The sequence below is a fragment of the Megalops cyprinoides genome, chromosome 9 (assembly GCF_013368585.1).
Source record: "Megalops cyprinoides isolate fMegCyp1 chromosome 9, fMegCyp1.pri, whole genome shotgun sequence".
NCBI lineage: Eukaryota > Metazoa > Chordata > Actinopteri > Elopiformes > Megalopidae > Megalops > Megalops cyprinoides.
This window is the reverse complement of record NC_050591.1, coordinates 19,065,759-19,088,727: the sequence shown is the minus strand read 5'-3', so window position 1 is coordinate 19,088,727 and position 22,969 is coordinate 19,065,759. Positions and strand designations below refer to the sequence as shown.

At 42.4% G+C, this 22,969-nt stretch overlaps 1 protein-coding gene across 2 annotated transcripts in view; it reads left to right on the top strand.

The window, feature by feature from the left end:
• The window catches only part of gucy1a2 (guanylate cyclase 1, soluble, alpha 2), a 38,374-nt gene extending 20,787 nt beyond the window's left edge, over window positions 1–17,587 (top strand). The window contains exons 7-9 of one of the 2 annotated variants that reach the window (XR_005005192.1): window positions 11,932–12,086; window positions 15,735–16,055; window positions 17,329–17,587. Coding sequence is in view for 1 of the 2 variants with exons in the window: in XM_036537385.1 (XP_036393278.1) it covers window positions 11,932–12,086; window positions 15,735–15,954 (375 nt within the window). In the remaining variant the exon portion in view is untranslated. Of the gene's footprint in view, window positions 1–11,931; window positions 12,087–15,734; window positions 16,350–17,328 lie in introns of those variants that run through there. The other variant, XM_036537385.1, reaches the window with a different exon arrangement.
• The last annotated feature ends 5,382 nt before the right edge of the window (window positions 17,588–22,969 follow it).

Here is a 22,969-nt window from a genome sequence, read left to right as displayed (position 1 = left end):
GAGGGTTATTGGAGAATCAGTTTCCTTGACTGTGTATTTTTACAGTGAATAGTCCTTCCCAAATAGATCATTTCCCTTTGTGTGGTAATGGATCATGACTGACATTCGTAGTTCACAAGTTTAGGTGCTGCATTTTTAAATTTGCAAAAATGTACTAAATTCATCCTGGAGTTGGAGTAAAGCTTTGCCCATCGATCCGTGTGAATGGGGGTGCATTGACTCACTTATAGAGGAAATGAAACACTATTACATGGTGGATTGATTTGTCGGAAGATGTGCTATTTTCTGCAGCAAAGCAGGTCTGTGCTTATTGCATACTCCCTTGGACAGAAGTATTTTTATTTTGAAATTCCCTCCAACAGAAAATGTTGCCAGTCTTTGTACAAGCAATGTGTGTGATGGCACTGGCTGGTTCCGTGGCTTGGCGGTATAAACCGTCCAACAGAAATGGACAGTTCGGCTACCTATGCAGTGATCACGTAAAAGCTCAAGATTACACGTCAAGAAAGCTGAAGAATTTAGTGAATGAACTGATGAGGTCATGTTGCTAGTAATTTGCTTTGGCTGACTAGTTGGTTTGGCTGACTAGCTAAAGTAGGTTGCTTTGGCTAGTGTTGCCCAGAGTGGTACATTAAGCTAGTTAACTAGCCTCATATAAAATAGATATGATAGGCTCCGATAGCACCATTCATTGCACTATATATTCAAGCAGTGTTTTCATGGCAAATTCCAAATTCTCATTGCATCTGGAGTGTGAGCTGCTCAGTGACAGTAGTGTCACTCAGACAAGCATTCTTTCACTGAAGTGTATGACAGCCAGCTAAGTGTGACTGTGTGCTCTGATTTGGTAAGACAGTATAGCTCACTAACAATATAGTAAGCTATCTGAGACAAAATAGCAAATTTTCCCTTATTTATATCACATGAAATAATGAATGTGGAGTCAGATAATGTACCTGTGAATGAAACACATGAGCATATAGGGTGCTATGCTGTTGCTGAGAATGCTTAGGACAAAAATGAGAACAAAAATGGAAGGATTTTGCTCACCAGCAATAGTGTGGCCAGTTTAAATACTGTCTTCCCACTTGAACCCAGACACAGTCCGCTGTCACCGCTCAGTCGCCAGTTTGCAGTTACTTCAGTTTGCTGCCAATCCAAATACTGTTACGCAATTGCTGAAAGTGTCTGTGATATCTGACAGTCACAAATGTATGCATTTGAAATATGGATTCCTTGTGGGTTATTTTGGATGTCTAATGAGCTTTCACAGAATGTGATGTGATCTGTCAAAAACTATTTAATTATGCATAATGATGTGTCCATAAAGAACCATTCATTCTTTATCAATGGCAATTAAAAAGTAACAAGCTCTGCAAGAAAAATATGCAATTAGCGTCCAAAGTTACCTGTCAGATACTAATGAGTCGTTATTAGGTGTAATTAATTCATGGGCAAAATGGCAGTCGCAGATTAAGGTCAGATGTGCTGCTGAGTTTTGATACAAAAAAAATCCAGTCTCAGTTAAATTGGTTGTTGCCTTATGCAAGTTTTCAGAGATTAATGAGGCTGTTTGTATCTGAATAATACCAGTCATGCTATGAAGGATTAAAGTTTGAATGTCGCTGCTATGGGATTAAAATAAATCCACATGCTGCCTTTTATTACTTACTGAATGATAATAGTAACATTTTTTTTTTTTTTTGAAAAGTGGTCCACACGTTTGTAAAAGCGGCCGGTTTGATGGAAACAAAGAGATCTGACTGTGGGGTGTGAGGTGGTTGCTTTGAATTGTAGAAGGCTGGAGACTGCTCACTGAGATCTCAATGTTTTTGACTGCTCTCAGAGTAGATGCTTTCAATTTGAGAAACATTTACACAACTGTGAAGGGATGAGAGGCGTTAGCCGAGTAAATTGTTTCTGCCTGCGCCGAAGTTACTGTATTCACAGTCCTTCAAGCTTGATGTAATGAAGGTGTTGAAAAAAAGACAATGGGAAAGGATACAGAGAGGGGGGAGGATAAACTCGGTTGACAGGAACGGGAACACAGACACAATGACTTTGCAGTCCTCTTTATTTAACTGTACAGACGGGTATCCATTCTCTGGAAAAAAAACAATGTAATTTAGCAGTGGTTCAACAGGGAACTTTGTAGTTTGTAGCTTTGTAGCTCTTCTTAGAATATCATTGGATCTGATAAACAAATAAATTGTGAAAACAATTGCATTTTGTCACAGTGAGAGGATGATTGGGTGAGGAAAAGAAGGAGGAGAGAGAGATAGAGAGAGAAAGACAGAGAGAGAGAAAGAGAGAGAGAGAGAGAGAGAGAGAGAGAGAGGGGCAATAGGAATGATTCCTGCGATGAAGTGAAACACATTTTCAGAGATGTCATTTTAAAATAGGTTAATATGCAGCAGCCCTGTGAGTGAGGGGCGGGGGCTTAGGCCTGTTGAATGGCAGTGTTGTTTAATTCAGGATCGGTGAGCAACTCCCTCAGGATGTGACTGGGCATTCATTTGCAGCATCACCAGAGCAGACACTAACCAGGCTGGTGATTGCCACTGAGGAATGGGGGGCTCTGGGGGGAGGTGGGATTTAAGGTGGGTGGGTGTTCGTGAGAAAGGCATTAGGGTAGTCTGTCGTGGAACAGACACTACCAGATAGAGAGCTCTGCTTATTCCTGATCACACCAAAAATCAGCCTTTTTTGCCATTCAGTAGCACCTACTGCTGAATTAATTCTCTCTTTCTCTCTTTTTTATATATATATAAAAAAAGATCTGCTCACATCTTGGGGTGTGACATTGAAGCAATGTGGTGAATGCACACGTGAGTGTGTATGTGTGCAATGTGTGTGTGTGTGTGTGTGTGTGTGTGTGTGTGTTTTAAAGGCCAGGATGTTATATCTCTGAGTTAATGAAGTGTCTGAGGAAATGGTGGACACATGGTCTATCACTGTGATGGACATTACCTGAGTTGCAGATGCAGACATGATAGTCATTACGTTTTTAGCCTTGGAGCCAGATGCTTGAACCTGAGTGAACCCTGCTCTCCAGCAGAATTTAATCATTATGTGTGCTTTGCAATTGTCCTCCTTTAAGAGCTCAAATGCCCTGTGGTTGCTGGGAGCAGGTTCACCTTTACTTGGAGATCCCTTTGGCAACCAGCAATAAAAATAACCTTCACATACCTGTTCAGATAACTCTCTCTCTCTGCCTCATTCTCTCTTTCCTCCTCCTTCCTTTGGGTGAAGGGTTTCTTGAGCCAGACATTGCTCAGTTAGTTTCATATGAAATAAATAACATAGAATGATAGTATTAAAAACAATTTAAATGTAATAACATAATGATGGCACTGATGACAATGTCTTATTGTATTTTTTGAGCGATACATCTATACAAGGAGTTGTGGTGATGTTGGTCGTGGTGTTGATGCAATGTCTACTCACCTGCTTGCCCACCTAGTCTATCTGCAGTATCAATGTACCTGCTGTGTGAATGAGTTTTCATTAGCTGGACTCTTCATTCCAGTGAAAGAATGTTGAGCTGATCAGGAACATGTCCCTGCCCATGGAACCTTTGTGTTGCATATGCAAAGTAATTGAGGCAGAGCAGGCTGCGTGTGATTATTATTTATGAGCGCATGTTCCTCCACTCTCCAGCAGCATCGGGCTAATGATTGACATTGCTGTCGGCATGACGACCGGAGTGTGAATGTTAGCGAGCGACATTGTTCTGGCGTCACTGAATTATCAGCACCTTGCATTCATGGCAGGAGGCCCTGGCAGCGATTAGCACCCTCACTGTATCCCAGAGGGTATGAGTTTGGGTCCACAGACTCACGGCCTCCTGGTATTTCCTGCCCTTGACAACAGGTCTAAGATCAGCCTCTCCAACCCCAATCCTAACCCCAAGTATTAAGAGTAAAATTTTATTCTGATCTGTGATCAGTTGCGAATGGCAAAAAATACCCACAGATATGTCAGGACTCTAGTGCTGAGCAGGTGCAGTTGTGAGGGACAGATGTTTCGTAGCTTGTGGCGTGGACGTCAGTGAACTCTGAGGGTAAAGGCTAAAGCTTTAAATTACATTCAAGCTTTCCTTATTTCTAAAGCTCTAATTAGGAGTTATATAATAACTGTATGGTAAATTTTATATATTTTTTGATAATAGTCCTGTGTGCACTTTAAACAGAGCTAATTGTTATTAGAAAAGGCAATAATCATTGGGCCCAGCAGGCAAGTGGGTATTAGGCTCATTTACAGTGTGAGCCTTCAGTATGGTCAAATGTAATTAATGTTAAGGAGAAGAGCCTGCAGAGTTGGCCCACATAAGAATGCTGCCTTCCTTTGAAATAGCCCCACAAACACAATAACAGCACATACCAAATGGACATGTCAATTACAACAAAAGAAAACAAACTGGAAAAAAAATGCTCAATGCCTTTCGAAAGACCGTGTGTAAAAACTGTAAGTGCAGTAATATTTGTAATTCTCGTAGTTTTGTTGCTGTTTGGCCTCTCTGGTTCAGTTTGCTTTGCTGTTGTAATTATTCACTCTGTTGCCTTCAATCTCCATCAATGATTTTAATCAAAATATTGTGTGGAATCCGTTTATGCTGTTTATATTTCAACAAGCACAATTAAAATGATGCATGTTGCTCAAGGTGAGGTGATATAAGGTGAGGTCAGATAAAGTGAGGTAAGGTGAGGTGAATGAAGATGAGACGAGACAGGCTGTAAATGAAGGACTTGATGATGAGATATGAAATATGTGTTTTTATAATTAGTAAATATAGGTAATTTGATACTATATCATTACAGAGTCTAAAATAGAATGAAAACAAGCATAATATACAGGCTTGCACTCACTTATTCCATATAAAACAGCGGCATGACAGATTCTTCCCCTCAGCCCCCCCCCCTCCCCCCATCATACTTTTTTGGATGATTCTGTCTCTGCCATGAGATATGGAGCAATTTACATCCACTATTTCTCTAGCTGCTCTGCAGAGAAGCACACCTCTTCAATATTTTAAAGAGGTTCCTTTGCTCTTCTTCCCTCTCTCTTTTTCTCTGTTTCCTGTGAATTTGGCAGTGCAGGTTTCACTCATTCACACACCCCACACCCACTCACCCACTCACATCATCTTAAAATGAAGGAGCAGATAACCTCCAATCACACTGCAGAAACTGACAGCAAGTCATGAATGACATTGTGGTTCAGAAGGCTGTGGGACAAATGTTGAAACTTCATTTATTTATGTATCTGTTTATTCACCCTCTGTCCTCAAAAGTGACATTTCATACAGTCCCTGGGCTGGCACTGAAATGTCACAGGTCAGCAGAGATGGAGGGGGGGGGGCGTCTATGGCAACAGGGAGGGAGTCATGGAAAAAAGGGGAAAGAGAGATGGGGAGACATGTAGAGAGAAGGTGATAGTTATGAGGAGATAGTTAATAGAGTGAAAAGCTTGAGGAGACACGAAAGGAGACATCTGTTGAGTGAAGGAAGGGCGAAGACAGAGAGACATGAAGAGAGTAAGAAAGTAAGAGGGAACCTGAGGAAAAGACAGAAGGAGGGAGGTAGATTGGAGAGAAGGGAGAAGATGAGGAAGGAAGATGGCAGTAGAATTGGAGAAAGAGGGATAATGATGGGAAAAATGTAAGGGAAAGTGAAAGGGAGACGGAGCTGAGGGAGAGAATTAAAGTGCCGGAGTTCAGGGAAGAAATACAGAGAGGGAAGGTAAGAGAAAGAAAACTCTTTTATTTATTGATTTATTTATTCTTATCTGGACAGATAAGAGAGTGAGGAGTTGAGAATGGTCTTGATTTGGCTGTGTCCCCGCGGTAGCTGTACTTGCGATGTCACTGCTCACATGAATATCTCTCATGACTTGCATGTGGCAGCAGTTTGTTGCGCCGTGACCTTCAGCATGGAGATGCAGCTGACCACTGTCTCCTGTTAGTCTCATCAGGGATGACAGTGTTGAGTACATAAAGTTGCTGTGGGAGAGGCCAGGACATCGCCAGCAGGTAAATGTCTGTGTTCATTGCCAAAACCACACGCCCCTTGAAAAGCTCCTGGACATGTTGTTTTTTTTTTTCTCTCAACTGACTTGCCAGGACTAAATCAAAGCAAAAAATAACGGGGCAGGGTTAAGTGTTCTACGGAACTATTTCATTTGTAGCTGAGTATGAGGAAACATTTTCTAATTAATCTACACCATTAGCTTTTATGAATTGTGTTTTTTAGGTCTGTCCTGTCTTTTTGTATGTATGTGTTTAACACTTACACACATGTTGTGCAGATCGAAAATTAACTCAGCTGATGCAGTATTATGGTTATAATGACTAATTGCCTGCAGTTATGATTTATTCAATGGCGGATTCTCCAGAAATAGAACATGGCAGCGTCTTTGGCCTGAAGCCCTGTTCTCTTGCTTTTGTTGTTTGCACGGAAGGAAGGCTGAGACACCATATAGTTTAGACGCATCACTGAGACAAACACTTTCAGTTGAATATTCTCGTTGAACAGCTAATGCCGCAGTATTATGTAAAACTGCGAAGAAAAGAGCATGTAAATGACTCAATATCCTGCGTGGTAAATATTAATGCATTCCAGGTCTCCTTTACCATCCTCTGGTAGTCAAATTTCAATGTTTAGTTTGTTTAATAATTCACATCTCTACCAGAGAGATCTCATTACGTGTCATGGAACCTCAGTCGAGGTCTCCCTTACTGGTTAATTCATCATGCCAGCACCTCATCTCGATTAAAAAACGCGTTCAGTAGAGACCACATGGTCAAAGCAGAGGACTGAGAGCTGGCAGGCAATGGCAGCTGACAGGCTTCAGTGTGGGGTCAAGGGTCATGTGTAAGATGAGATGGGAAATATGCCAATATGGGAAAGAGCTGAAAAACCAGAGCTCCAGAACATGGACACAGTCATCATCAGTGTTCTTGTTGGCACTCAATAGCAGAGGACTAATAGAGGAAGCTATATAGGGGTAAGGTGCTACACTGGGGCGGGCACTGCTGTTGAACCCTTGGGCAAGGTACTTAACCCAGAATTACCTCAGTAAATACCCAGCTGCATAAATGGATAACATGTAAAAAAATTAACCTATGTAAGTTGCTCTGGATAAAAGCTTCTGCTAAATGCTAGTAATGTAAGGTGGGCTATTAAGTAAGTATGTCTGTGTTATTACATTAAGAAGCTACTGCACTATTGATGTGTAGTTGGTTGAGGTTGCAGGATGAAAAAGTTCTCTTTTTTAATGCAATCATTGCATTGTTTTGGTCAAGTGATGCTTTGCGTATGAATGAGTAGAATTTTATTTCTGGGCAAATAGTCTGTTTCAAGTATATGGAGCACTGCTATTGGATGAGTATGGTTCTCTTTACGTTTAGGGAACTCTTTGATATCGGATGAGTGGGGCCTTGTTTCAGTGGCAATTAGGGCCCTGTTGTTGGAAGAATACACTGCTTTCAGTGAAATTATCTTTATTTTTTGAACAAGGGTATTTTATGGGCATAGAGCATATTCCACCCTCTCAATGATTCACAAAGTAATCGAGGGCATAGCAAAACTAGGTTCTGCTGTTGGGTGAGTGGGGTTCTGCTGTTGGGTGGGTGGGGCTCTGCTGTTGGGTGAGTTGGGTTCTGCTGTTGGGTGAGTGGGGGTCTGCTGTTGGGTGAGTGGGGTTCTGCTGTTGGGTGGGTGGGGCTCTGCTGTTGGGTGAGTTGGGTTCTGCTGTTGGGTGAGTTGGGTTCTGCTGTTGGGTGAGTGGGGTTCTGCTGTTGAATGGGTTGGCTTCTGCTGTTGGGTGAGCGGGGGTCTGCTGTTGGTTGAATGGGGTCCTGCTGTTGGGTGAGTTGGGTTCTGCTGTTGGGTGAGTGGGGTTCTGCTGTTGAGTGGGTTGGCTTCTGCTGTTGGGTGAGTGGGGGTCTGCTGTTGGTTGAATGGGGTCCTGCTGTTGGGTGAGTGGGGCTGTGCTGTTGGGTGAGTGGGGCACTGAAAGCATACCTAATCTGAGGGTGATTTGCTTATGTGCATGCAACACTAACTTCAGTGAAGTAAAAGAGGGGGGTGGTGGGAGGGGAGTCATTGCACCAAATCCCACTGTCACCTGATTTGAACTCACCGGGAAATTGTCCAAGAGAATGAAAAAGGGAACGACAGAGAGAATGAGTGTGAGAAACAGGAGAAAAAAGAGAAAGAGAGAATATGTATGAGAGAGAAGGAGAGGACGTGTGTGTGGGAGGGATGGTGTATGTGGAAGTGCAAAGCAGTGAGTGAGAAACAGATAGAAAGATATACATATAAGAAGGGTTTTACAACACTTTTTTTCTCTGATGGTCCCTGAATATTTGTGCTAACAGAAGCTGAGTGGGGTAATGGTTAATACAATCTTCCTGCACAGGTAAGACAGCACAGGAGCCAGCCTCCTTTATGAGCCCTGAATGTTCTTTAATATCCATTTTGGGGTATGTATTCAGTATGGCTGATGCTAGGGGGAACATTGCTTTGTTTTCCCTGTATCCCCACATACTGGATATTGACAGTTAAAGCTGTTTGTTCAATGCATGTGCTCCATTCTCATTAGTTTTCTCTGCCAAAGTTGTTCAGACAGTGCCTGCAAGTCCCGGTTCCTGGCTGTGTTTGTGTGTGAGATGAATTGCAGTATGACTGCAGTTAGAGTTATTTTTGACCCAAGCCTCACCCGCATCTGCAAAATATGACCTGAACCCGTATGACCTGATGCAAGACATCTTAAATTATCAAATTATCTGCACCTCACATTGCATTAAACATTTGCCGAACAGCAACATATACATAGCTACCTCCATTGAGATTGGACTGCCAGGATAACCATTCCTTTAGCCACCAAACTACAGTATTTAGAGTGAATTATTCACAAATCTGAAGCAAGTCTATATTTCAGCTTGGCCATTTGTATACATTTGCAAATACAGATATGAAATGAAAATGAAAAGTGTGCATACTTGACTTTTGCAGCACTGCGCATAAACAAAATGGTACTGACAGTGCAAGGGTTGAATCAGATTCTCAAGGATTTAACTGACACGACTGGCAGAGCTGAAAGTGTGCTCACTGATAGTAGTTTTTTTTTTACAGTGACACAGAATCATCTTTGTGAGTTTACTCAGAAATGGGAAAGAGGCTTTCTGCTTTCAGCTTGCTAGCTAGAAAAGAACCTTGAGTCAGCCAAATAATTTATCATTGTTCCTAGTACATAAACTAGCACTTGAGTATGAAATCTACCCGGGCAGTTGTCTGAACTTATTATTAGGGACAGTTTGAGAGGCATTAAACTATGGAAACTTACAACAAAATCTGTGGCTACAAGCAAGGCAAATGGGTTAGCTACACTTGTAGTTAACTTATTGACAAACACGTTATTTTGCTAATGCAATTACAGATGACTGGCTCACTAGAGTAGCTAAAGTTATAGCTCAGTGGAAAAGCATCTCAAAATTAAGTTCTTTAATTAGAAGATGTGTGTGTTTAAAAATGTCCTGAATTGCACTTACACTGATTATAAATGCAAATATTTGGGTGTTTTGTTGTGTCTTGGTATAATGAAAATGTTTGTGTTTAACGGCTTGATTATAAAAATAAACATTTTGAAATATAATGTTAGTGGTTGCTTGTTATGAATAGATTGCAACTGTTTTAAAGTTCTGAGCTAGGCATATGCATGATGAGGAAATAGACCCCTAAGTACTGGTCCAGGATCATAATGGTTAAGATGGTTTGCATCCTGGTTTGGATGGTTTGGAGCCTGTACCAGCGGAAGGAACGTGCCGGGGTATGGGAGCTAATCTTCAAGAAACTTTATTGTCTTTAGTTTAATATTTCCCACTTGAAATGAGAATAGCATGCGCTTAATTTCAGCCTGCACTTTCCCAACCCCCAAGAGCTGTGTGACTCACTATTCACTCTCCACAACACTAGGCAGTGCACACAGTTGCTCCTTAGACAGTACAGTTTACTGCTTCAAGAACAGGGAACTGCCTTTCTAGGTCCTTCCTCATGCTCAGAGATTGCAGGGTTCACCTGTGTTGTTGTGTTCGGGGTCTGCTGGCAGGATGCTGAAAAGTGTGCGTTCCCTTTTTGCTCTGAGTTGTTGCTTGATTGACCTGAGGATCACATAAATGTTCATGTGTAAATTGCCTGCTGATTGGCAGTCCTTCTCACTACACAATGTAGGATGAAGGGCCATTATAGGAGGAGAGGCAGGAGCATTATGTCCAATAGAAAATAGTTACTTTTTCTTGTGTTCTCCATCGGTACCTGGTTCAGCTACTCATTGGTGGAAGAACCTTTATGCTAGCTTGGATACACCCATACATGGAGACAGAGGTGGGGTAGAGTTTGTTGAGATAAGGCTCCCTCATCAGCCCATGTTCCTTGTATATTAATTGTAATTCCGCTGTGAGTCTTTCCTCTCAGCTCCATGCGACCTCTGGAACCGCATTCCCGTAAATATAGATCCTGCCAACTGTGCCGCAAACAGAAATCAAAGGATGTTTTGCCTCTGGATACCGAACTAAGTCACTTTGAGTTGTTGTGAAGGCATGGATCAGCAGCCACTGTAGTAAGACTGAGGGAAATTGCTAATGGACCTTTTGCCACAGTCCTCAATGGGTTTAGGTAGTAGATGGGCAAGCAAGTGTTGTGTTGTTTTTTTTTTCCACTGATGCTATGTGGAATTGGAAGGGCTCTTAAAAACGACCTTTTTTCATAATTACCATCCTTACTGCTCTGTCCATGTTGTCTGTTGCTTGCTAGCGCAATCTCTCACAGGTGGCTGGCTTTCTGCATATGTAAATTTTGGTAAGATCTGGCACCAGTGGCGAAATCTGTGTTAATATGATGCAGATAGCATTGCGTTGTGTTTTTAATTGCAGCATTAAATAAATGAGTAGAACTGTTTTACCTCGAAACAAATCATTTTGGAATTTTTTAAAAAATATTCGTATCTGTGTATGTGGTGATTCCATATGCTGTATGAGGTCTGATAAGGTCGTTGGCTTGATATCCTGATAATGATAACGACATGTGTCGGTCAGCAATCTTGGATTGCCATGCTATTATGTTCAGTACATGCTACACTTTACTGTGCTCTGTTACTTTGCGTCGTGGTGTTATTACTGCCGACTGTGCCTGCTGTTCAGCAATGCAGTGTTGTGATGTGATTAGAACAGTCAACACGCTGTGATAATTCTGACAGTGATGCTGGCCTGATTCTCACTTGTGTTCTGGAACCTCTTCACTGTGGTTCCCATGGTTACCCCCAATGCACCATGTGCGCTGGCATCCACTCATGGTCCTTTCTACAGCAAAGCGTTTCTAAAGTGGACCATTAGGGATCTGAGTGGAGCCCCCCCCCACCTACCCCCACAACCAGCTGACTCCGGAGACAACGTGCCAATCGCGTACTGTGCAGAAATTCATACGGGCAACAGGATGGTCCACTTACATCCGGCTGTAACAAAGAGCCACCGGGATGAGCGATTCAGAGCACTCTCTGCAAACGAATCATCTTTGTGTCACCCCTGGTTCGAGTGGGAGAAGTGTCTCTCTTTCTGTTCTCTCTGAAGGCCTACAAAGGGATGTGTTATTCACAGATGAGCTATGCGACCTATTATGAGCCTGAATGACATTATTTCATTGTAATCGTTATTCATTTGTTAACCAGTTGCCATGAGGTGGACTCCCATCTCTAGCGTTGCCTAGTCGTTACCCAAATTTACATTACTGGAGCGAGGCAGGACCTGGTTCCTTCCATGGGTAGATGACCATGACCCTCTGGACAAGCTTCTGCTCCACAGGTCCATGACCCCTGAACCCTGCCACCAGCTCCCCCTCACAGATCTACTGTATCTTTTTTCTCTCTTTCTATTAGCTCCGGATTGGGATCCATTCCGGCTCTGTCTTGGCTGGGGTAGTGGGGGTCAAGATGCCGCGGTACTGCCTCTTTGGCAACAACGTGACCCTGGCCAGCAAATTTGAGTCGGGGAGCCATCCACGCTGCATCAACGTCAGCCCCACCACATACCAGTAAGTGAGAAACTGCAAACATGACCAAACGCCTATTTTTTACACTCTCTGACTCTTTGGATTCTGCTGCTCTGCTGCTCCTGTTGTGGATGTGTTATTGTCTAATGTACAGACTGCCTCTTAAAGCTATTCTCCATGGGTGGACCCCAGGTTGTAGATGCTGTCAACATTGTATTGCTGTTTTAGTTCTGTCAGCATGGTGCTCTGTCCGTCACCTCAGCAGACTGGAGCAATATCTTGCCTGTCCGAAACTAAATGTATGGATCCTCTGTGGAGATTCCTGGACCCTCGTTGTGCTGTGAATGTATGTGTTTAATTTAATGGTTACAACAGAGAGAAGTAAGGAGCTCTTGTAGTATGCCAGTATTCAAACTCTATTCAGTAGAGGATCCAGTGGCACTAATCAATAATGTTATAACAATGAAACGTCAGTGTGGTAACAATGTAGTAACAAGCTTGGCAACTACATTCATTGGTGGAATGATTGTTCACGCAGTGAATAAAACTTGTTAAATTTAATCTCTCTCCCTACTTTATGTAGGAAAATAGTTATCCTTTTAGCCAACCATGGATCTGTGTTTAAAAGCGTTATGTCAGTCAAATCCATAGTATAACATGAATAGTGGCAATCCGCTTCATGTTGTGCCTAATAACACCCCCTAGCAGTGGCAATATTCATGATGTACCATGAATGGGAGTGCCGTAACACTTTATAATCTACTGATTTGTTGATGATGTTCCAGTTCCAGAAAGAGGGAGGAAAGCGAGGCGAGGGAGAGAGGGAACAATGCATGGAGAGCATGGGGGCAGAGAGAAGGGCGAGAAGGAGATAAAGGACGGTGAAAGTAGAGAATGACAGAGAGGAAAAGGGCGTGGAGAGAGCGAGAGAGAAGAAAGTGAGGGAGTGAGGGCAGAGGGAAGACAGGAGGATGTGAGAGCTTGAACCTGTCCGCAGGGTCAAGGTGAAATCACTTTGCACTTCAGAATGGCCCTGTCAGTGGGTGTGGGGTGCATGAATCGCAGGAAGGAGAGTGAAACCTGATTGATTTCCTGGCGGACATGTCTGATTGGACCACTGTCCTCCCTGGGGGGTCCGCCAGCCACAAGTGGCCTCGTGTAATTGCTGTGACACGTCCCCCGCTGTGGTAGAGCGGCGAGCGTCAAGGCTTTTCCGTCACCGCTCTCTCTGTGGTGACGTCCCTGTCCACGCAGACACCCTGTCTGCGTCACAGGAGCCTGTCGCAAAGTCAGAGCGGCGAAGGCAGCCGGGGGAAGAGTGACGGGTGCAGCTAAATGGGGCCGGGAGGCTTCTCATCTCTACCTCTGAAGTCTGGGTCTGCGCGATAACTGACCCCCCACCTCCCGCTCCCCCTCACGTCTTCGATTAGCAGACAGATGAAACACTTGGGGGAATCACCGCTACGTAACCCTGTCAGAGAGAGCGAACGTGTGCCTTACAGCTCTTTATCCCCAGTCTAATGATGTGCTTTTGTTATGTGGTCTCTAAATAACATGAGACATCTTAAGTTGTGGCATTTTTTTTTAAAAAGAACTGCTCTCAGCTCTTGAAGTGAATTCAGTGAAAAAAAAACAAAAAAAAAAAACAGCAGCCCTCACCCGTGGCGCTGATCAGAAATTCAGTGTTGGTTTCAGCCGGTTATCGTGAGCTCCTGTTCCCGCTCGCACGCGGCTCGCGATGTTCTCCAGAGCTCTGCTGGAGACGCATCTCTGCGCGTGTTTACGCAGTGTCCCACTGAGCTTTCAGTCGCGTTCCTCCCTCAGAAAATCATGTCATTTGCACGTATTTTAATAACTGTTGTTTTAAGCATCTTCCACCAGCTGCCCACTCTTCACGGAGACTTAAAAAGAGGCCAAGCCGGTTTCAGTGCTCCGTTTTTTTTTGCCCTCACATGTTTATTGCAACAATGTCTTTGCTGAAATGGTGAGCAAGTCAAAATTGTTGCTGTGGCAACCACTCTTATTTGTATTGTTCAAGGACACCCTCTCCTTTGGTGGCATTCATTATGAAAAAAAAACGGAAAAAAATAAAAACATAAGAGATAATTGTGCAGGTTCATTACAGTTTATTACAGAGTACAAGATAGAATGAGACCAGTAAATGGGAGGTGAACTGTGAGCTGTCTGTATATATATATTCTTCTATATACAGATCTGTATGTGAACCTTTTGAAGCAGGCCAATATATGTCATTGCAGTATGTGTATGTCTGTGTTGGTGTGCATGTATACCGAACATGTGTATGTGTGTGTGTGTGTGTGTGTGTGTGTGTGTGTGTAAATGTGTGTGCATGTACTGGGCCTTCCTCATCTCCATGGTGTTTTGGTTCTGTGGTCTTCATAGGTTGCCAGGGTGTTTTTGCATTGGTTTTTGACCTCTGTGTACTGTGTTGGTTGCTTTGGTGTTCTGGCTATCTTCTGTACTGGTTGCACAGTGTTTTGGCTCTGTCTGTTGTGCTGGTTGCTGTGGTGATGTGGCTCTGTGAGCAGTGATGGTTGCTGCGGTGATTTGCCTAATGCACTGTGTTGGTTGCTATGGTGATTTGGCTCTGTGCGCTGTGTTGGTTTCTGTGGTATTTTGGTTCTGAGCACTATGTTAGTTACTGTGGTATTTTGGCTGTATACACTGTCTTGGTTGCTGTGATGTTTTGGATATGTGTGCTGCGCTAGTTTGCTGTGGTATTTTGGCACTGTGTTCTGTATTGATCCATGTGGTACTACTGTAGTTGATCTCTGCTCACACTATCCAAGAACCCTGCCACATTTTTTATGAGTTGTTTGATTTAGCTGTGCCTTCTAATTCCAACACACCATCACACCACAGCGTATATTTGTGGTCTTTGGCAGTGAGTAAAAATCCATAATGGATCAAAGAGAATCCCTCACCAGTCTGTTTTTAGCAGGATATATCCTCTAATGCTCTAGGATATCATATGGAGACACTGATGTTTTTTGATATTGGAAAAAATGATATTTGATTAACCTTTTAACATCTCTGGAAGAAGGCTGTCCTCCTCAAAGCATGAATAGCATGTGAAATTGGGATGTGAGTCAAGATCAGAGTTGGTCCCCAGTTTAATGCATTAATGAGATGACCTGTTCATTAATGGTCATATCCTACCTCTTTTTAACAGAACAGAGTTTGATGTATTGCTTTGGCCTTGGTGAGCAGATGGACACTTCTGTGCTACACTTGCACACATTCTTACACCATGCTGACCAAGAGAGGCAATTACCATTTAGCAACACCCAAAATAGGAATGTGGTGCGTTTAGTTGATTGATACAAATAAAAAGTTTTTTTCATTTTTTTCGTTTCTGTATTGGGTCAGATAGCTTATGTCCACAGGTGAAAACTAGCAGATGCTCTTATCCAGTGTGACAAAGATAGCTGAAATTTACATTTACTCAAGCAATCCATGTGGAGTACATTGCTGAAGTATACACCATCAGTGGTTGACATGGGTAAGCCAGTAAGCCTCATGTTGGAAGCCTTATTCCCAACCCACAAGCCCAATGTTTCACCCCATTTAATCAACTGATTGTCCAGTGCATTCATTAAGTGGGTAAGCCCACTCTACCACCCTACCCCTGAGGGTATTCCATGGCTCTCACTCTCCTCCTGCTTGCAGGCTACTGAAGGATGACCGGGCCTTCACCTTCATCCCCCGTTCCCGCCAGGAGCTCCCTGACAACTTCCCAAAAGAGATCCCAGGAATCTGCTATTTCCTGGAGGCGGGAAAATCCCAAAGCCACGCCTCTCTGTCCAGCTCCCGGTCCGCCTCGTCCGCGCCTATCCGCAAGGTCTCCTACAACATCGGCACCATGTTCCTTCGGGAGACCAGCCTGTGAGGACCCTATATGTGAGAGGGACACATCACTGACAGCGCCACAGACAGCATTACGGACAGTTTTACCAACAGTAACAGTGCCTGTCAAGGCTCTCCCTCAAGGTGAGCTGATGCTGTGAGACACATGGGGGCTGCCGGCAGGTAACCGTAGTAGCGGGGAAAGATGCAAGGGAGAGAGAAGTGTAGGAAGTTAATGAGATAAACAACAACTGAAAAGAAGCCTTCTGCAGTGCACCATAGCAGACTGTATCCAAGAACTCACTTCTCTCAGCATCACAGGTGTAAAGTATTATTTGCATAATTCGGTGCCTTCTAAGCCTGTATGGCTGGAGTGGGCAGGGGATCTTTTCAAGCACACCCCCTCACCACCCAACCTGCATCCAGTCATGCCTCTCTGTCCAGCTGTTTGTACTTTTTTCTTTTTTTTTGTCTCTCTCTGATTCTCTCATCTTTAGTTCTGGGTGTTGGGATGGGGGGGGGGGGGGGTTGGGGAGACACAACACAATCACAAGGGGTCAGGAGTCAGTTTTATTTGTTCACCTCATGCATCTTTTAAACTTCCACACATCATCAGTTAAACCCCTGCAGGACAGGCCCATTTGATCAGACTGGATCAGATCCTATGGCAAATTGGCCTATCTTGTAGGACTTTTTTTGTTAAGGGGAATTGAATTGTAAACCTCTGGACAAGAACATTTTGTACCATTACTGTTCCCTTTACCCAAGATTGAATAAGCCCCAATGGTACTGGTGAAATTATATTACAGTATAAAAAAAACAACTGTGCCATTTGTGTCTAAACAACATTAGTGTCATTCCTGTTTCACCACAGACTACAACTCCCAAGGCTACTGCTGTTCGGTCTGCAGAGAAATCCTTCCCAGTTTTCAGGACAGACTCACCCTAGAGATCCAGTCAAACCCAGAATCTTTTTATTTCAGCTATGCAGTATGTATGTGTACTGTGCTGAATTACTTTCTGAGGTTTGCAGAAAAGCCAGTGTGGAGAGCTGCATTTTTACACCCAGCGATACCCTGGTCCCCTAATCAGTCATCCTTTCAGGAGTAGAAATGCAGGAGTGCAGGTTGTAAATTGGTTGATTACTAACAGTTTTTCTATGCTTACCGAAGTGTTTCTGTGGTATTCATATTGAGAAACAAAATTGTAGGAAGGGTGCTTTAAATTGATATATTCCTATCCGGAGGTCATTTTATTTTCAAATTTACTTTTTTCTTCAGTGCCTGTGCCTGTTGCAGTCTGCCTATCTCTACTGCAGTCTACATAGCCTATGGTCACACTGATTTCTGTGCATGTAATGGCTTTTAATTGAAAGTCCCACACCACTGATATGATAAGTGCTTTACGTCCCTGTCAGTGGATTTCTGCAACATGGCAGCAGAGACATAGTCATGTCCAGGAGGTCGCCGAGCGCTATGCAATTCCGCATTCTCCCGGAAGGCCTTGATTCCTCCAGCCCATCTTCCCCCCCTTCTGCAGATGGCAGCCATGTTCACCCCAGTGTGCTATACGGATTGCACAAACAGGCTGTTTCTCTCTCCATCATGGTATGCATCATAAAATTGAAATTCTTTTATTTTTTAATCTAATCTAAACCACTTTTCTCAGTGCCAAGACTGCAGCTATACATAAATGAACGAATGAATACATTTTAGTAGTCCTAATTAAATGAAATATTTCTACCGAAAGAGCCATTCAGAAAAGGAGAAAATTAGAGGTCATTAAGTTTATGGTCCTCTCAGCTAATGTACTGAGAGAACATCAATTTGGAGTCATTAAAAACATTGCACAGAAAATCTATATTTTTAGTAATCTCTTCTTTCCCTGAATTACCAGGGGAGAAATATTAGCTCCCTCAAGGTTTGTACAATTGCCAAAGTGGCACACTTGAAAAATGGAGGTCACTTGTACAGTATATGCAGATTCAACCTGGTGTTGTGATATTCATATATATCAATACAAATAAGAAAAGGATACAAGGCAGATATACATTTAATGTATCTTCCTCAATGTGCAACATTCATTCTAAAAAAAGTGGCTCATTCGTAATTAATTGAAAGCATGGTAATGAAGAATGAGCAGAACAGTCTGAGAAACTTACATAAAACCAAAGAACAATTAATTTAGCTGGAATTAAAGCAAAGCCTTGACCCGCTGGCTAATCACTAGTTACACATCAGTTACACACTCAGTACTATTCTTGTCCCTTTGTATTTAGGGGGAAAGGTTGATAAGGAAACGGGACAAATGTAACACTAAACATAAACATTGACTTAAACTTGTCTTTGATTTTTTATTTAATAGGATTGGGGGAACAGGCAGGCTGGGGTTAGTGGAAGGAGGTGATCTTTTTAGTGAAGACGGGATGGAGAACCACAGCTTCAGGATTCAGCAAATGAAATGGCTTCTCTAAATTGCCAGGGAGTGAGAGTGAAGGGGAGGGGGCCACTAATCAAATAAAGACAGCGGCTACTCTGTACACCCTCACTGCAATTGAATGACTGTGGAAAGCAAAAAGACCTTGCTTCAGTTGGGTCCAGCCCCTGTCTCTGGAGGTCAATATACTGTAGCGTTGCTCTAGGAGCGAAGGGAGTTACCTTGATCTGTGTTTGCCATTCCACTTGCACATTACAAAATGTGGTTTTATTTATCTGTGGACTCCTTTACAAACAAAAAAGATGTCGATGGCAGCAATACAGAGATGCTCTCACTGTTCTGTAGAATTGAACCCATCTATCTGACATGGAGACATGCTGTAAAACAATACTGTACATGACAAAATTTATATACGATCTGACGTTTAAGCAATAAGCTACGGTAAGTGTGCTATTTGTGGCAAGACAAAATCAACAAGTAAAGACAAGTTCACCTTTGTTTTCCTTGTTTTTATCTTTGGTTACGTTTCCTCTGTGTCCATAGCCTATAGATTGGGCAAAATTGTGAAAGGGTAGGGTTGGTATGGGGATGGGGGTGCAGACGTGGGAGATGAGGAGTCAGATCCTCTCAAAGTCAGTAGGATTATTTCACTTAGCCATGTAATACCTACTACTGCAATATGCAACATAGACAAAAGTAAGGGGAAATGGGAAAGTTGTAACAGGTGGCTACTAACTACATGTACTAATGCACAATCTGTGGTCAGCATTTGAGAAAAGGCCAACATGGTTATAGTGGAACCGCAGTAAAATAAAGCAATCACTTTAAGAATGCTGCAAATTTGCAACAATGTGTCTTACAAGTTTAAGGCCCATATTTAAGCTTGATGCACTTTCTCTATAACTTGATGGAGTCTCAGTCTTGTGGTCTCGGTCTCAAGACCTGTTGAGACCACATTTACTCAGTTTAGATTCAGAATGCCAACACTAATGGTCTTGGTCTCAGCGTATGGTCTTGAATGAAAAATGACATATTTGTTGAGATAAAAATATAAAAGCTCAAACCTTTATAAACATTTTCAGATCTCAGTTCTACAGAAATGACCTTAACTGCCAGAAACATTGATTAGGTAACACAATTATTATTATTTGTCTGGCATAGGTTTCACTTTTTTCATCTCAACTTGTAATTCTTTTGCTGACAACCAAAAAAATGAATTACCTTCCTGGCCAAATGTGAGGACATTTATATGTTTATGTTATCAGTGTCACTGACTCACTTACTCATTTTTCAGCTTAGACAATAGTGAGCATGACAACAGCTGCAATGATGGGAATACATACAAAGTGCATTGCTGTTAGAATCTGGGCCTTAACCCAGGGTTCAATCAATGCTGCCAAGTCATCTTCAGGAAAAGTGCTATTCAATTAAAAACCCAAAAACCCTCCCAGACTAATCCTGCATCATATTACACTAAAGTGATCCCTGAATTTAATCTAAACCATCAAGCCTTCAGGCAAAATTCACTTTCTTTTAAAAGGATGAGCGATCAGTCATGGACGTTTTTAAAAATATTGCACAGCATTTTCCTTGATCCTTTCCTAAGATGACTTGCAGTTTTGAGTGAATCCAGGAGGAAGCATTACGTTCAACTGTCATCACAATAGTTTTAATACTATTTAATAGTATTTGTTGTACTGCATTTATTGATCAGAATGAGGGTGGCACATGATATTTCTCTGCATCTGCCTCTGATGTCACCTGGAGAATGGATGGTAGCAGTGTGGTAGCAGGTGTGCAGAGATAAGGTACTCTGTCAGGAGTTTAAAGGCCTTAGAAGTGGGAATGATTTTGATGTCCTGAAACATTGCCCTTTTTCTGAAGATCTCCAAGTAATTTTATTATTTGTGTGTTCTTTTTTTCTCCCAATGCCTTGTAAAGCTTAAAATGTTGATTAACCCCAACCCACCCATTAAAATTCTGATCAGATTCTGTGTGCTCTCATTACATTACCTATGGGATGGAATCGTATTTTGCGGTGTGCCAGAGCAGTCAAATCTATAAAGCATCTTAGACCATCTTAAAAAATCCATACCATTTAAAGTCAGGTATGGCATTGATTGGCTAGGTTTGTGTGTTCTGAAAATTTCAGGCCTATTGCAATTCAACAGAGAGTGCAACAGCAATCAGGGAGAGATGTCGTTTGTGTAATCCTTCAATACCAGTTGGTCTTTGAACCCACCAGTGGAATTGCTTTTGACACCTGCTACATCATTTGATGTCACTGCAACTTTGGGACCCATCAATGCTGCAGGCACCTTTATGACAACCTAATACAAAGTATATAGAATACACTGGTCATGGATCCATGATATATGGAAAATATGCCAATTTATCATCACTTACTTTCCTATATGCAATTTCAAGCATATATTATGGACTGTACAAAACTATTTTAAACTGAGTACTACAGCTTATAGAATATATAACCATGTGAACATGGATGTATTTGTAATGCAGGACATATATTTTGACATGTATTAGAAGTATATTTCTTATATTTTTTCATTTTGTTTGTTTTGTATGGGTTCCATGGCCCTATTTTTGTTTTTGTTTTTTTTTTTTTTTTGGGGGGGGGGGTCCCGGCTGCCAAGGTAATGAAGCAGAATGAAAAATCCTTATGAACTTATTCTCACAAAAGGCATACATTATGGATTTGTTTGTGTGTATATGTGTTTATTTGAAGGGCGCAGGTTTTCTGATCGTTTGCAAAGTCTTATTTTTGCAGGTGGCTCTGTCCTACCAGTTTTTATTTTACAAGAGGAGTTCTGAACCAAAGAACTTCAATGTGTAAATTATTATGTAATTAAGTACAGCAGTGTACAAATACCATGCCTGTATGAAATATGTACAATTTAGATATATTTCATATATTCTAGAGTAAATATTATACAGTAAATATTAGTATGTTGTACTTTTGAGGGGAAAATTCAACAGTTTAGACTGAAAAAATTTCCAACCTGCACACATCCATGTTTTTCCTTTCCATTTACCAGTTATTTCTCATGTATTCTTCCCTTCATCAGCAAGTTTGGCTGTATAACAGTTGTTGAAATGGTGTAGCTGCACTCTTGAAATGGTCTAATATCCGTTTGAACAGACAGAACATGGTACTGTAAAATCAAGAAACCATGTACGCTTAATATAATGTAAATAAATGTCACCTGATATGTTTAATAAAATAAAAGGCTTGACTCCAGAGCATTCTTGTGTTTGTTTCTGTGTGTGTTTCTGTGATTGAATGCGTGAGTGTGTCTAATGTGCATATGTGTCTTTCTCTGTATAGGTGTTTGTTTGTTTCTTCCTGTGTTTCTCTCTTTTACCTCTTTCTTAATGTGTGCATGTCTTGAGAGATCAGGGAGATCTGATGAAACCATGAGAGATGGTTAAGTCCTTGGTGCCCCTTTTTCTGGGAGTCATCTCAGCCTTGTGAATGACATCAACTTCTCTTCCCATCTACTGCACCACCTCCTCCCCCTGCCGTCACCTGTGCCTCCCCCATTTTTTACTGTACCTTCTCTATCCCCACCCCTCTGCTGTTTCTCCTCCTTGTGTTTTCCCCCTCCTCCGCTCCTTTAGTGTTCCTCCTCATCAAAACCTTCCCCTTCCTCCACCTTTCTGCTCTTCCTCCTCGTGCTCCGGCTCTTATTCCCTCTTCTCAAGCTGGCTTTCTCAGAAACCCTCCGGGCATCTGCAGCTGAGGGGTGGCTCGTATAATTATGTGTCATGGAGGAGCAGGTGTAATGACAGGTTTGGAGTGTCTCCCTCTGTCCTCGAGCAAGGCTCAGGTAGGTCCCTGAGGGGATGACAGGGTGGTGGTTCGCCCCCCTCCTCAGACTCTCTGAGGTGGAGCTATACCTTCAGTGCTGCTGCACATTTTCCTGTCTGACCCAGGCCTGCTGCTCTGGCATGTCTGTCTGACGCGCCTTATTACATGACTGATTTCCAGTCTTCGGAGGCAATTTTTTCAGTCATTTTTTGTTTGTTTGCTTGTTTTGCTTGTTGTGTTCCAAGGTTGGGTGAACTGAAAATGATGGCTTAGCTGCAAAGCAGCAGAGATCAATTCCCACAGGGATGTCAGCAGGGCAGAGGGAGGTGGGGGAATAGCTGTCTGTACAGCGTGGACCATGCGGGAGGTGCAAAAAGACTTCACATTAATCAGACCTTATCAGAAAATGAAAAAATGAAAGTGTGGACACTGCATACATTGCTGATTGGACTTTATTGTCCAGCTTAGTTTTTTATTTTTCTTTCCTTTTCCCTTTTCACCAAGTGAAATTAGCCTGTCTTTTTTCACAGAAAATTGTTTGTGTGTGCTGTTTTTCCGTCATAAACTAGAATTCAGCATCATTCATCTTCCTTCAGTGCAAGGACTGCTCTGTGAGTCATCCTCACACTGTTTTTAGATGATCTTTAACACCCTTTGAAGGCTCTGACTGGGTGTCCCTGAGTCTGTGTGTGCTTTTGTGTGTGTGTGTGTGTGTGTGTGTGTGTTTGTCCATGTGTGCCCCTGTGTATGTGTGTTTGCCTGCCTGCCTGCCTGTGTGTGTGTGTGTGTGTGT